The sequence below is a fragment of the Ailuropoda melanoleuca genome, chromosome X (assembly GCF_002007445.2).
Source record: "Ailuropoda melanoleuca isolate Jingjing chromosome X, ASM200744v2, whole genome shotgun sequence".
Taxonomy (NCBI): Eukaryota; Metazoa; Chordata; class Mammalia; order Carnivora; family Ursidae; genus Ailuropoda; species Ailuropoda melanoleuca.
Genome location: NC_048238.1, coordinates 112,319,859 through 112,336,537, shown reverse-complemented (window position 1 = coordinate 112,336,537; position 16,679 = coordinate 112,319,859). Strand labels below are relative to the sequence as shown.

The following is a 16,679-nucleotide window of genomic DNA, read 5'->3' as shown; positions in this document are numbered from 1 at the left end:
AGTTGCCTGTGGGGCTAGCATATTTATGGGTCCAGCCCCTTTCATGCAGTCATCATGACTTCCCTCTCTAGCCCAGTTGCCTGCTTGTCTCCATAGGAACACTGCCTGCAGATGCCATGGAGTGCACCGTGGCGACTCCATTGGGACCGTGGGTCCAGAGGTCCTGCGTGGCCAATGCTCCAATTCCACAAAGTAACCCTGAAGCCATCACATCCACCACAAATAGCCTCTGTTGTATTTTTATACACCTGCAATGAACAATATGAAAAAATTAAGAAAACAATTCCATTCACAATAGCATCAAAAAGAATAAAATACTTAGAAATAACTTCACCAAAGAAGTGTAAGACTTGTAAACTGAAAACTAAAAAACATTGATAAGAGAAATTTTAAAAGACCCAAATATATGAAAAAACATCCTATGTTCAAGCATTAGGAGACTTAATTTAATTTAACTTAATCCCATTAAGATGAATACACTCCTCAAATTGATCTATAAATTTAATAAAATCCCAATCAATATCCCAGCTGCTTTATTTGCAGAAATTAACAAGCTGATCTTAAAATTCATATGGAATTAAAAGAGGCCCCAAATAACCAAAACAATCTTGGGAAAGAACACAGGAGGAGGACTCACACTTCTTGATTTCAAAACTTATTGCAAAGCTACAATAATCAAGACAATGTGTTACTGGCATAAGACTAGACATATAAACCAATGGAATAAAATTGAAAGTCCAGAAATAAACCCATGGTCTGTGGTCAATTGATTTTCAACAAGGGTGCCAAAATCATTCAAAGGGGAAAGAAATAACCTCTCCCAACAAATGGTGCTTGGACCACTAGATATCCATACGCAAAAGAATGAAGTTGGATCCCTACCTCACAGCATATATAAAAATTAATTCAAAATAGAGCATAGACCTAAATGTATGAGTTAAAACGACAAAAAAATCTTAGAAGAAAGCCTAGGAGTAAAACTTCGTGACCTTGATTTGCCAAAGTACTCTTAGACATGACATCAGAAGCATAAGCAACAAAAGGGGGAAAAAGATAATTTCTATTTCATCAAAATTTAAAACTCTGTGCTTCAAAGGACACCCTCAAGAAAGTACAAAAAAAGGTACACAGAACAGGAGAAATATTTACAAATCATATATGTGATAAAGGACTTGTACTTAGAATATATAAAGAACTCTTACAACTCAATAATAAAAAGACAAATAACCCAGTTTAAAAGTGGGGAAAGGACCTGAGTCTACATTTCTTCAAGGAAGATACACAAATGGCCAATAAGAATGTAAAAATACACACGTTGTCATTAGTCTTCAGGGAAAGGCGAATCAAAACCACAATGAGCTACACAGCTTCACACCCACTAGGATGTCTAGAATCACAAGGTCAGAAAATAACAAGTGTTGGAGGAGATGTGGAAAAATAAGAACCCTCATACATTGCAGCCACTATGGAAAACAGTCTGGCATTTTCTCAAAGCTTTCAACGTACAGTCACCATTGAACTCAGGAATTCCACTCCTAGGTTTAAAGGCAAAAGAGTTCAAAACGTGTTCGAACAAACATTTGTACACAAATGGTCATAGCAGCATTATTTATAATAGCCAAAAGGTGGAAACAAACCAAATGTCCATCAATAGATAAATGGATTAACGAAATGGTACGTCCACACAGTGAAATATTACTCAGTCATAAAAATGAATGTGGATGAACCTTTAAAACATTGTGGTAAGTGAAAAAAGCAGTTATAAAGCCAGAAAAAGCTTCTATGAAAAGAAGCCACATAATCTATAATTCCCTTTATATGAAATGTCCAGAATAAGGAAATTTATAGAGACAGAAAGTAGATTAGTGGTTGCCTAGGGCTAGGAGGGAAGGATGATAGAGGGGCGATGAGCTAAAAGGTAGGAGTCTGTTTTGGGGAGTGATGAAAATATTTTAAAATTGAGTGTGGTGATGGTTGCACAACTCCGTGACTAAAAACCACTGAATTGTACACTTCAAATGAGCAAAGAGTATGGTATGTGAATTATATATCAATAAAACTGTTTTTTAATTTAACTGTTTTAAATGGTAAGGGATTACATTTTTTAAAAAAGAACAAAGGATTTGAAGAAGCCAGTACCAGAAGAGGAAATGCAAATGGTCAATGCACAAGAAATGGTATTGACCTCATTAGTAGTCAGGGAAATGTAAAACAAAGCAATGAGCATCTTTTTATTTAACTACATCAGACTGGCAAGAATTCAGAAAGAATATAACATGATGCTTGAAAAAAATGTGAAGAAATAGCCTTTTCACATATTGCTAAGTAGAATTTATACTGTCAAATACTTTTACAAAGTATAATGCCCAACTCCATTTCGTTTAAATGCTCATATTCTTTGACTTCCCGGTCCCTTTTGAAAGACTCCATCTTACAGAAATAGCGTATGTATGACTATACTTAGAATCATTATTGCAGCATTGTCATGGCAAAAGGAAAATGAGTTGGAAATGGAGGATGTCTAATATTGTTTATCAATTGCCAAAGGCGAATGCCAGAGTAATGGTCCAGTTTGATCCATTTTTTGTAAAATGAAACGGCAATAAATTTTTATGTGTATATATATTTGCATGGCAATACACATGAAAGAATGTATCCCAAGCTGTTAATATGTTGGGGGAGGGAGGGGTCAGATAATGATGGATCTACCTTTTTGTGTACATTTTTGCATTGTTTTGCTAGCTTTAATGAAACGCTATTACTTCTGTTATTTGGAGTTAGAGGGGAAAAATTAATTTAGAAGAGGAGATGGGTGGAGAAATTAGAAAGGAAAGGAAGGCGCTCCCCCACCCCCGCGGCTGTTTCTGTGTGCGCTCCTTTTACAGATAGTGCGGCAGCCCCGGGCGTCGCGTCTACGCGCGGGATTACAGTAACTCAGTTGTCAGTGATGAGTCAGAGTGCGTGGTGCTGATGCTGCTGCCATTTCATCACCTCTGCGAGCGCAGCATCCATTCCTTCGCTCTCCCTGCGCCTGGGCCTACCTCGCCTCAGGCTCCCAGGCCAGCGATGTGCTCGCGGCCGATCTAGATCCGGACCAAGCCACGCTCTCCGAGGCTTCGGCTGGGCGCCCCTCTCGCCGCCCACGGCCGGCCCGGGCCAAGGAGACCTGCTGATCCCCGGCCATGGAGGCCATCTGGCTATACCAGTTCCGGCTCATTGTCATCGGGGATTCCACGGTGGGCAAGTCCTGTCTGATCCGCCGCTTCACCGAGGGCCGCTTTGCCCAGGTTTCGGACCCCACCGTGGGGGTGGATTTTTTCTCCCGTCTGGTGGAGATCGAGCCAGGAAAACGCATCAAGCTCCAGATCTGGGATACCGCGGGTCAAGAGAGGTTCAGGTGGGAGCACAGCCGGGCCGCGAGCAGTGGGAGGATCTTCGCGGCTTGCACAACCCCGGGGGAAAGAGGACTTCCTGGTCATGGTCTCAGCCCCTTTGGGAGGATACCAAGGGTCTGGGGATTTCTGCTTAAGCCCACCGTGAGCTAGCCGGGAGTTCAGTGCAGGGAAAGAAGCACCTTGGCAGGGAGGGTCAGTCAATAATACGTATTGCTTTGCGCCACATTCCACCGATCTGCCCCCTTTGGTGGCTAATAAACTAGCTGGAACTGATCAATCTCAGTCCTTATGTTTCCAGGTCACCCTAACATAACTGACAGGTATAGACAGATGATACCGAGATAGCTACTTACACACATAGATACAGATACAGATATATAGAAAGACACATAATTATATGAAACAGATACCGATGATTGATTCCCTTCTTGCAACCAGCACACGTTCAGAGATCATCCATTGCATGCCAGGCACTGGGCTTGTTTCTGGGGAAACAGGCTGAGGAAACACACAAGAGGATGCCTTGTAAACAAAACACAAGCCTTTCCCTCTTAGAACTTCCGTGCTGGCATAGTGGGAGGAAATACATAATCAACAATTATAGAAAGAGTGTCTTGTTCATATGTGTATGCCCACTCCCTTCTAGAACGCTTCACATAAAATGAGTAATCAATGAACAGGTTTAATTTTCTCCTACAACCCTTTGTTTTTCCTTTGTAGTATGTATCATGTGTAATTATATGTCTGAACACAGAGAAGGCTACCTGGAGAAGATGAGACCTGATGAAAGACAGGAAAAGCCCAGGGACAGAAAACAGCCAAGTGGGAGAGAGCAGTGTACACACAAAACTTTGAGAGAACAATTTGAGCAGAAGTCATATAAGGCAGCAGAAACTAGATCAAAAGGACTCAATAGCCTTTATTCATTTTCAAATATGTTTATGATTATTTATTCATTTATGTATTGAACACTAATTGAGCATAGAAAATACTGGTTAGGGAGTTGAAGAAGAGTAGAAAAAAGAGTTTACTACAAACTTGTCTCCGCCCCACCCCATCCCCAACTTCCACAAACACCACTGTGTCAAATATCTTTGTACAGGTTCACTTTGAATTCGTGATTGCATTTCTCATATTAGAAATGCGGAAAGGTGTCTTTTATGTGTTTACTGGAATCTCTTTCGGTATGAACAGTCTTTTCATATCCACTGCTTATTATTTATTGGGTGACATTGATTTGTAAGAGCTTTTTATAGATTATTATCCTTTTCTGTCATGTATATTATAAAATATTTCCCTGGTTTATCATTTGTCTTTTAACTTGAAGAAAATTTTTTGATGAGTGGAAGGTTTTAATTTTTATGTAGCCTTATATTTGGAATGGGCTTTGTTACTTTCGAAATACTCACAAACCATTAATATAATGATGTCGTTTAGAGCTTCGACGGGGATCTACAGCTTGGTCACTGATTTCCTGAACCAAGTTGTTCACAAGTCAAAATCTTTGTTCATGTTGAATTTTCTGATTACAACTACCATTCTCCATGAACCTTTAAACAGAAGAGAATTAGAAATGCTTTGAGTCTCCAGAGCTGATTTGCCTGTTCTGCAGACTTGAACTCATTTATTTGTTCTTATTATCATCTAGCTTGGACTTTAATTCCTTGGACAGTGTTTGTTCTCTTATCACTGGACCACTCGTTTTGAGCCTTAAGCTATTGAGTCTCTCATTGTTTATCTTTTTCATCCAAGGAGACAGAAAACCTAAAAATAGACATAAATCAAAAAGCACAGTAGTCTAAAGCAAGTGATTGTAGAGGCAAATAGTTCGACACCCTCTAATAAGCTCTAATATGCTTGAAGCAAAGTACCGTCATGTGTGTATGCTCTTCAAATCAAGAAGTTGAAATTTTGGAGGTTTCTTTTGTTTAAGTACAGCAAAGGTTTTAGAACCTAAACCTTTAGGTTTTAGAAATATTCCAAGTACACCACTTTAAATAAATTAAATAAATTTAATAAATGGTATCATTTTAACGGGAAATTTTTGCTATTTAGGCAGTTTTTCTCAGTGAAACTCCTGAATCAGCCTCTCTGAAATGTGTCAGGAAATAGGGCTGACAGGCATTCTGCTCGACGCCTTCACAGACCATTCTTATTTTTCCCATTTCCACATGGCCTAGAAAATAAAAACCAAAATGTGTTTCTCCTCAGAGAAGAGATGGAAGACCCCCTTAGAGAAAAAATAATAAGAAGTGATAAATGGAAAAAACGGAGTATATTGTGATATATCTATATATACTCATAAACATTTTCTGTCAACTAACATAAATTCATTTCTAAACTTTTTATTTTTTTATTTTTAAAGATTGTATTTATTCATTTGACAGAGACAGAGACAGCCAGCGAGAGAGGGAACACAAGCAGGGGGAGTGGGAAAGGAAGAAGCAGGCTCATAGCAGAGGAGCCTGATGTGGGGCTCGATCCCAGAACGCTGGGATCACCCCCTGAGCCGAAGGCAGACGCTTAACGACTGCGCCACCCAGGCGCCCCTAATTTCTAATCTTTTTAAATTCTGTTTCAACTACTAGAATTTATCATGAGCTCTCCAGGTCAGAGAACACTTCAACCTGTGACTTCGGTGAGAGAGTGAGCTGTGTTTCTACCTTAACCGAGGGAAAATTCCTGTAAGGCCATGAGCATTCATTTCTAGAAGATGCCATCTCTCAGTTTTGCCCAACTGAAAATTCATGTAGTATTATTATTACAGAATGACATTTGCACTCCACTGTTTAAAAAAAAGGAAATCATTTTTACTAAAGGATTGCGTCAGTAACCAGACACACTAGAACACACTAGCTGAGGTCATTGAAGCACAGGAGTTTGGGCATGGCCTTTATTCTTTACTTCTTTCTTGTGTTGTAGATCCATCACTCGTGCCTACTACAGGAACTCAGTAGGTGGTCTTCTCTTATTTGACATTACCAACCGCAGGTCCTTCCAGAATGTCCATGAGTGGTTAGAAGAGACCAAAGTACACGTTCAGCCCTACCAAATTGTATTTGTTCTGGTGGGTCACAAGTGTGACCTGGATACACAGAGGCAAGTGACTCGCCACGAGGCAGAGAAACTGGCTGCTGCATACGGCATGAAGTACATTGAAACGTCAGCCCGAGATGCGATTAATGTGGAGAAAGCCTTCACAGACCTGACAAGAGACATATATGAGCTGGTTAAAAGGGGGGATATTACAATCCAGGAGGGATGGGAAGGGGTGAAGAGTGGATTTGTACCGAATGTGGTCCACTCTTCAGAAGAGGTTGTCAAATCAGAAAGGAGATGTTTGTGCTAGTTTTATTTCCAAAACATGCTCTCCCACCTGAACTGAAAAGTGATCAAAATGAAAAGAATACCTGCGTGAATGAATGGACTCAACCTTCATTTTACATACCAAGTGAGCTTCCTTCTCAAGGGGCCTCTGCCAGGCCATGGGTGGGTGGATGTGGGGGCCTGGGTGCTGTGACTGAGGGACTGAATTACTGATATGGGCCGGGCACTGTTTGTGGCCCATTCTGGGCAGTGGCTGCTCCATGTGCCCTTTGGGGACCACATGTGAAGGGGCTGAGGTTTGGGGAGCTAGGCTTCCAAAAAATACACCCACAGACAGAATAACTATTACTTGGGGTTTCAGCTCATTCATAGGTCACAAACATGAAGAAATATGTAAAGGGGGAAAAGTATCACATTGGAAGGAATTAGCAAAACTAAACATGACTATGAGATTGACGTAATCAGTGAGAGTATTGTACACCAAGTGCTGGCTTTGGTTAAAAGGTACCAACTGGCTTCTAAACAGCTCATCTGTAGAATGGACCAGCTTTTTACTAAGACCCTTTCAAGGCCTGTTGTTCTAGTAAAATTGGTGTGACTATAAAAAGAGAGGCCATTATACATACTGTTATTATCACATTCCAGAAAATGTACACTCTTGTGATGGAACAACCCACTGTGTGAAAGAAACTGTCCCATGCGAATTACCGTATAAGTAGAAACAAGAAACATTGTAATCCATGCCACACCCTCTGTCCCTCTGACCATGCCTTGACTTTCACCTGCCTGTCTCGTCAGGTAACTGGCAGCAATGTACAGGGACTGCCTGTGCAAAGAGCCCTGAGGCAAACGTTTGCTCATCAATCCTGTACTGAGTAGCTGTTCGACAAGAGGCGCTGTGACCCTTACAAACACTTACTGATCATCACAACAGTCCGGTGAGCTTTTCTTCCCCATTTTACAAAGGAGTAAACTAAGAAGCAGGAGATTCACTTGGCTAAGGGGAAGGTCTCCTGACTCCTAGTTCTTGTTCCACTGCATCACCCCTTGTTCCTGCTGTCAGATGAATGAACTGTTATTACTTTGTTTACTTTGGAGACATATGACTGTAAATAAATGTTCTCTACATATTAGGATATGTTTCCTTATTGCTTACGACTCAGCTACAATCCTGAGGGAACCTGGGGATGAAACAAAAGGTAAAGCCAATGCAGGTATTATTGACAAGACGGCTTTAAATGAATGAATAATCGCACAAGTCAAAACACTTTAAAACTGTGTGGGCTACAAGTGTTCTTATCACTGAAACACAGTGGACATATTATTGAAAGGAACCAAATACTGCAATGGGGAGTGGGATGGGGATAAAATACTCACCTCACAGTGACCTTAGCCGCCTGTTTGCCATATACCTACACTGGGTTCTTGTCTATCCTGGAGAGTCGGCTCTTAATTCTCAGGTGAACAGACATCTAATTGCATTAGAAAATTGAAATGGTTGGCTTAAGGTTCCATTATATTCTTGAAGAGAGGTCATGCTTTAAATTATTCTTTGGATTGTAGCCAGTTGAGCTAGGCAAAAGCCATACTTTTCACAGTAAGAAAACAATTCTGAGTAGTCAAGTTTCTCATATCCATTGTGATAGGAAAGCCTGGCAATGGTAAATTGCTCTGACAAATAATGTTGAACTTCAGTGTGAATGTGACTGAATCTGAACATTTGAGAATTTACTTCAGCCAGAATGAAGCAGCCAAATAATGAAAATTATGGAAACAAACCACCTTGGACCAACCTGCAGGATCAACTACAAGTGAACCCATCATCATCTCTCCATTCATTTCACGTGACCTGGCTTGGGTGGAGTAATTCAGTTGCCAGCTTTGTGGTTTCAGAAGGCAAATAAAACACAGTAAATGGGATTAACGTGAAGTTTCATCCACTACTATACTTAAGAAAGCAAGATTGTCCAGTGGATAAATGAGTTGAGTGGATTCTGTCAGTTAAAGAAAAGGATAGAAACAAAACTTCTTTACGGTTTTCTTGTGTAAAACACATTATTTGTATACTGTTCCCATTCCTCGCATTTTTTAGGCAGGTTTAAAAATACTCAGCATAGGATCCAGCAAAGGTGGCTGAGCTTAATTGCTTAAACAAGTTCTAGAAATTTCAAAAATCATTTTAGTAGAATTCAGTGCTGTTGTCACTGCAATAAGTGGGTTTTAGAAAATAAGTGTGAAAACATCAGGTGTTAATAGAATACTAAGGATACAGCTTTAGACGCTATTTCACTACATAGGTAAAAGAAAAGATCAATTAACTTGTAACAAAGACCACAACTGCATGTTGGATTAGATTGTCTCCTATTCTGGAATAAAATGTACCGTAAACTTTTCCTCACTTTGTTGTGCATTGTAATGAAATGTGGAAAAATGTTTTCTTTAGCTGTATGTGAATGAGAATTTGCTTGTATTTAGTAAAATGGTTGATAATGTGACTGTGAGATTTCAAGTGTGTGTTGTAGCTATGTGCACTACAAAGGGTATCAATTAGGTATGACATATACCAAGCAAACAGTATTCACCAGCATGTCAAAGCTAGAACAAGAATATGAGTTTGAAAGATATAATCATGATGTTGAAAGTCACAAAGGCCTCGCTATTGCCTGAGAATCCCTGCCACTTTTGGAAAAGTTGGTTCTATCAAGTCTAAACTTGAATGACTGCAATTTTTAGCCAAGGATCTTAATTATGACACCATGTAGCTGATCACAACTATTGTCAACCCTGGAAAGTCTTCTGTTTCCTGAGGCTAAACTGCCTCAGCTTTTTCAGGTCCTACTATATGGCATGCTTTTTTTTGTCAGTCTCCCTTGGAGTGTGGGGCCCAGATTAGAACACAATAGTTCAGAACAGTGCCTGGGGGGTTACAGTACATATTTAGGGGAAAGGGAAAAAGAGAAAGATGTTTGATTCTGAGTCTGGGCATAGGAAGGTTGAATTTTGCACAGCTTTATCATTTTTATAGTCATGAGTGAAGGAGAGAGGAAGAAAGGTAGAAAGGAAAACCACCCATGTGACGGCATTTAATATCGTTTATCACTCCATTCTCCTTAAAACCCTCCCTAAAACCCCCAGCGCCTAATCATCTTTTCTTCAGTGAATTTCTTTGGTGACTTTATTCAGTCCCATGGCTGTAAATACCACATATAAGCCAACGAGTCCTGAATTTATATCTCCAGCTTATCTCTTTCCCATGGACTCCAGACCTTTATAACCAACTGCCTACCCAACATCTCCATTTGAATGTCTGTTAGGCATCAGAAATTTAACATGTCCCAAACCAAGCTCCTAATTTTCTTCCCCAAATTTGTTCTTCCCATAACCTTTCCTTCCTCAGTAAATGGCAATTTTGTCCTTCTGTGTACTTTTGCCAAAAACCTTGGAGTCATCCTTGACACCTCTCTTTCATAGTCCACATTTGATGTATCTGGTTATGTTGGCTCTACCTTAAAATAACCAGAATCTGACTCTGGTGCCATGTTGAAATGTTCTTCAAATGCACCAAGCACATTCACACCTCAGGGCCTTTGTACTTGCTCTTTACTGTATCTGGAATTCTCTTTCCTGAGATAACTGTCTGGATTTCTCCCTCACGTCCATCAAGTTCTGAAATCAACAGCTTCCCAATTAGAGATGATGTGGCTCCAGAAGTTGTTCTTGACAGTTCAACACAGTCTTCCTGGGAACAGCAAAGTTTCATATGTCCAGTAAAGGGCAAAGAAACTTACTTAGAAGACAGAATGGAAAACCTGGAGAGTCTAGTTTCACAGGAAGGAGTGGGCAGTAGTATCACAATGTAGCAGTGGATTCAGAAAGATTATGACTAAAATATATCCATAGGATTCAAGGGAGCAAGAAGTCATGAGTGACCTTTGTCAGCACAGCATTGGTGGAACGATTTCTACCCACACCAAGCCCCTTAGGAAGCTGTGGTTCTCAGTTCTGTTGGAGGTCCAATTTTTTTCTTTTCTTTTTTCAATTCTTTTCTTGCTCTCCATTCTCTCCTCTACCTAGACAATCTTACCTTTGCTCATGACTCGAGTTACTGTCTTTGCATTGTGGACTCCCAAATGGAGGACTCCAGCCCATTCTTTTGAGCATTATAACAATACAGTCAACTTGCCTACTAAACACATACACAAATTCCTTATACTCAACATACCCAGTATGAAATCAGTATCTATCAGGCTGTGTTCCTTCCACCCCAATCTTTCTCATCTCCATAAATGACACCATCCATCCCTTTGTTCAACACAGAAACTTAGCAGTTATCCTCAATCCCTCACTTGTCCCCACCTACCATATCAGATCCATCATCAAGCACTATCAGCTCTATCTTCAAACTCTCTCTCTCTCTCCATTGTTATAACCAGGCTTCTACCAACTCTTTCCTGAACTACTGCAGTATCTTCCTAAGTGCTCACCTTACTTTCTGTTCTTATTCCAAAGATACAGCCTCAACATAACAGCCAGAATGGTCCTTTCAAAACAGAAAACAGATCGTCATTCCCCTGCTTACAACCCACTAATGGTTTCTCAGCACATTTAGAAAAGAATCCAAATAAACCTTATATTTCTTAACATGGCTACAGGGCCTTGCATGATCTGGCCTCTGCCTACTTCTCCAATTGTAAGTTCCACAAACATAAGAATCTTATTCATCTTGTTCACCATTGTTTCTATAACTTGTAACATACATATATGCTTGAATAAGCAATAAGTACTAGAATGAATGATTGTTTTATTGCCCTACTTTAATCCAATGACCTTGACTGTTACTTCATTTCATAAAATACACACATGGCCCTATCCTGAAGCATGACCAAATTTTATGCAGCCTCTGAAACCTCCCCGATTACAAGTTCTGGTTGTCCACTCTATCCCATGAACCCTGTTGTACACTTCTTTAGGAACCTTCAGGCAATCAACCACTGCCCACTGCCGGTCTATCAATGCACCCTTTGGCTTTGTTTCCCTCCCTCTTTTTCCTGGCTCTTGTCAGCTGCATTCAAGTGATTAGCTTCTAAAGAAAATGATTGTTGTTTGGTCTATTTCCTTCTAGACTTTTTATTTAATTTTTACTTTTCAAAATGTTATTTACATAGTGGTTAAGAGTATGGATTTTGAGTAACACCAACATGGGTTCAAATTCTGACTCTACCAGTTAATATATATGTGATTCAATTTCTCAGTGTCACTTTACACATTTATTAAATTTGTACGATAATAATACCTCATAGAATTGTTGTGAGGATGAAATGAGATAATGCATATAAAGTACTTAGCACTTGATAAATGTCACATACTCACAAAATGCTTGGGATTTGTTATGTTTGCACCTAAATGAATCTTTTTCATAAATTGCATTACGTAACACATACTGTGCTGTTACCTTTCGCACACATACTGCATATTTTTTGTAAATACATATGAGGGCAGGAATTGTCCATTTTTCCTTATTATTGTATCTCTACAGTCAGGCCCCGGTACATGTTTGTTGAATGTGATCAGGAAAAGTTAGCTGACAAACTGAAGATGACAGACATAGAAGAAATCTGGATCTTTGATGATGCCATTGAGCTACAGATTTAACTACCCTTAGAACCACTCTATATTAAGACTCCTTATTCCACGAGATAATAAATCACTTTTTAGTTTATGCCATTTTTTTCCACTTGTAACTGGAAGTGTCCAAACGTATAGCATTATGCTGTATGGACATACCACAAGCTATTTAATTCTCATTGGTGGACATTACGTTATGTAAATTTTTTGCTGATATAAAGCAATTCTACAATGTATTACATATCTTTGTATATTTGGCCAATTATGTCAAGTCAAAATCATGAAAGTATAATTTATGAATCAAAGAATATACACATTTAAAATTTTGATAAAATCAATCGGATTGCTCTCTAGAAAGGTTTTACTGAATGGCCATGAACAGTGTGTGATAATGTCTATAATGAGTATTATTTTTTTAAAGATTCTTATTTATTTATTTGAGAGAGAGAGCACGAGCCGGGACGAGGGGCAGAGGGAGAGGGTGAGGGAGAAGCAGACCTCCTGCTGAACAGAGAGCTTGATGTGGAACTCGATCCCAGGACCCTGCATGACCTGAGCTGAAGGCAGACGCTTGAACTGAGCCACCCAGGTGCCCTAAAATGAGTATTATTGCCAGTCTTTTAGCTCTGCAAATCTCCAAGAATACATATTTTATTTTATTTATTTTTTTTAATTTTATTTTATTATATTATGTTAATCACCATACAGTACATCCCCAGATTCCGATGTAAAGTTTGGTGCTTCATTAGTTGCGTATAACACCCAGTGCACCATGCAATACGTGCCCTCCATACTACCCATCACCAGCCTATCCCATTCCCCTACCCCCCTCCCCTCTGAAGTCTTCAGTTTGTTTCTCATAGTCCATAGTCTCTCATGTTTCATTCCCCCTTCTGATTACCCCCCATTTCTTTATCCCTTTCTTCCCCTACCGATCCTCCTAGTTCTTATGTTCCATAGATGAGAGAAATCATATGATAATTGTCTTTCTCTGCTTGACTTATTTCACTTAGCATTATCTGCTCCAGTGCCGTCCATGTTGCAGCAAATGTTGAGAATTCGTTCTTTCTGATAGCTGAGTAATATTCCATTGTATATATGGACCACAGCTTCTTAATCCAGTCATCTGTTGAAGGGCATCTCGGCTCCTTCCATGATTTGGCTATTGTGGACAATGCTGCTATGAACATTGGGGTGCATATGGCCCTTCTCTTTACTACGTCTTCCAAGAATACATATTTTAAATTTGCGTATATTTGGTTGTTGGTTTTCTGTTGTTTGAGGCTGAATATAGTACTAATAAGAAGTTGCTGGGTTTTTTCCTTATTAATTAGTGAGATTTCCTTACATATGGAAATCAATTCTTTATCCACCACATAAATTACAATATATTTTCATGTTGGGGCACCTGGGTGACTCAGTCAGTTAAGCACCTGCCTTCGGCTCAGGGTCCTGGGATTGAGCTCCGCATCAGTCTCCCTGCTCAGGAGGGAGTATAGTTCTCCCTCTCCCTCTGCTCATCTCCATCTGCTTCTCCCCCTCTCCTCCTCCTCTGCTCCTCCCTGCTGCTCATGCTCTCTCTCTCAAATAAATCAAAATCTTTAAAAAAACCACACAATATTTTTTCATGTTTTTCTGATTTTTAACTTTATGGTGTTTGGTAATACAGAAGTCTTTAATATTTAATGGATAACATTATTAAATAATTTAATAATATTTCACTTATTGGCCAAAGTGTTAATTTTAGGTAGGCCTTCTGCACCCAAATACTAGAAAACCATTTTCCTATGATTTCCTATAATCCATTTAGGGTTCCTCTAGGAATTGACTTATGTATAGGATGTGGAGGTAGGGATAACGACTATTTTTCCCAAATGGCTAGCTACTTACCCCACACAATCCATAGAATACTTCATTCGTTCTTCAATGGTTGGAAATTTTACTCTTTTCAAATAATAACTTGTCATATATGTATGAGTTTGTTTTTGGACTCCCATTTCATAGTTCATTAAATTGTTGGCTTATTCTGGCCCTAATAGTACATTGTTGTAGTTGGGTAATTCCACAGTGTATTTTTATTAACCTTTTTCCCTTCAAAATTTTCTTCGATATTCTCATGCAGTACAGTAAAACTTAAGAATAAATGTGTCAATTTCTTTGCCCATTCATCTGGTGAAAAAGCCAGACACAGAAAGAAACAACTGCATGATCTCATTTATGTGTGGAATACAAACAATTCAACTAGAAGCCGAGAGTAAAATGAATAGGATGTGGAGACATGCTGTACAGCATGACGACTATAGTTGTTAACAGTGTATTGAACACTGGAAATTTGCTAAGAGACTAGATTTCGGGTGCTCACCATGCACACTTATAGGCTTTAGCTACTGTTTATTTATTCCTAGATATTTTATAATATTTATATATCATAAATGATATATTTATATTTTATTTGAGTGGGTTTTCTCATTACGTGTTCTAATTGGTCACTGCTAGTGTGTAGGAAATCTGTGGCTACATGTATGTTTACATCTTATATCCAGACACCATACTAAACTTTATTACTTCAGTTTTTCAATTGATCTCTTCTGTTTTCTAGGTAGACACTATAATCTACAAATAATGGTAATTTTCTCTCTTCCTTTCAAATATTTATACTTCATTTCTTCTTCTTGTCTTTTCACACTGGCTAGAATATGGATTAAATGCTTCTTTCTAGGATTTAAACCTTAAATTACCTTGATTAGGTTATAGAACTTTTCACTACATTACTATTTTACTAAGACCTTTTACAAACAATGTATGTTGAGTTTTTCAAATGTGTTTCTTGTACCCATTGAGATAATCAAATGGTTGTTTCCTTAACCTATTATTGTAATTAATTGTATTAGTAAATCTGTTTATGTTTAACCATTTCTTTACATTCTCAGAATAAACTGTACTTGTCCAAGATAATTTTTAAAACAGCTTGATTTAATTTACTAATTTTTTTTAGTGAGTAATATAGATCTTTGCATCTATATTCCCATTTGAGATTGGTTCATAACAGCATTTCCAAAAATTCCATGGGGGGTGTGCCTGTGTGGCTCAGCCATTAAGTGTCTGCCTTCAGCTCAGGTCATGATCCCAGGGTCCTGGGATTGAGCCCCGTATCGGGCTCCTTGCTTGGCAGGGAGCCTGCTTCTCCCTCTCACACTCCCCTTGTTTGTTCCCTCTCTCGCTCTCTCTGCCAAATAAATAAAATATTTTTAAAAATTCCACAGGGATTAAGAGGAATGGGGGGGATGTACAGTCACATAAATTTGGAAATTTGTGGGTTAAACAAAGCAAAATAGTATTCTGTAGAACTACACTATTATATATTGGGGCTTTCCAATGGGAGGCAATTTTACGCAGCATCTCCTCAACTTACGTAACAAAATAACTTATTTTAAGGACTAACCATTCATTGGAAATGATCTTTCGTGCTTTCCGTCAGGTTGTGGCACCCTGGTTATTCTGGCCTCATGAGATCATGAAATGGATGGAAATCTCTGTGTTCTTTTTCTATACCCTAGAATAATTAAATAACAGAGTGGTCTGCTGCTTGAAAGTTTGATAGAACTCATCCATAAAACCTTTTGGGTCCAACATATATCTCATCTTACTCCCTCCTTCCCTCCCTCCCTCCCCTCCTCCCTTCCATCCTCCTTCCCTTCCTTCCAGCATCTATGTAATCTATTTTCTTTCCTTCCTTCCTTCTTCCCTTCCTTCCTTTCTTCCAGCATCTACATACCTTCCTTCCAGCATCTACCTTCCTTCCTTCCTTTTCTTTTTCTTCCTTCCTTCCTTCCTCCTACCCTTTCTTTTCTCTTCTTTTTTTTTCCTGAAGAGAGTGTAGATGTTTAACAATCCTTTCAATTTATTTCAGGGTTATAGTAAGATTCAGGTTTAAACCATTAGAGACACTGTTTTGTTGTTCACATATATTCATTGTCCTTCCTCTCATTTGTAATGCTGTATGTTTGTTTTTCGTTTTTATAATTCAGGGTTGTTAGAGGCTTATCTATTTTTATCAGTATTTTCAAAGAACCAGTTCTTGGTTTTATCAATTTTGCTTATTCTGCATTCTAATTTTTTAACTTTTCATGTTATCTACATAAACTTATATTTTGTCTCTTTTCATGTGAGTATTTCTCTGGTATTTCACATGCCAAGTAATTTTTAATCATACTCTGAACATTTTGTATATTATGCAATTCTGGCTCTTATTTAAATTCTATGAAGAATGTTGATATTTTTGTTTGAGCTGAGAATTTTTCTGGGTAAGTTCAGGTCACATGTTGCAACCTG

The 16,679-nt window shown here is 38.8% G+C and overlaps 1 protein-coding gene across 2 annotated transcripts; it reads left to right on the top strand.

Moving 5' to 3' along the window:
* Window positions 1-2,940: 2,940 nt before the first annotated feature.
* RAB39B (RAB39B, member RAS oncogene family) lies at window positions 2,941-9,110 on the top strand. 2 transcript variants are annotated; one of them, XR_002141541.2, is made up of 3 exons: window positions 2,941-3,397; window positions 6,318-6,846; window positions 7,521-9,110. XR_002141541.2 is itself a non-coding variant. In XM_002930771.4 (2 exons), exons 1-2 carry the CDS (start codon window positions 3,183-3,185, stop codon window positions 6,742-6,744), a joined length of 642 nt encoding a protein of 213 aa, XP_002930817.1. In that variant the 5' UTR covers window positions 2,941-3,182; the 3' UTR covers window positions 6,745-9,110. The 2 variants fall into 2 exon arrangements, 1 of the variants encoding a protein (XP_002930817.1); XM_002930771.4 differs by having other exon boundaries at window positions 6,318-9,110.
* The last annotated feature ends 7,569 nt before the right edge of the window (window positions 9,111-16,679 follow it).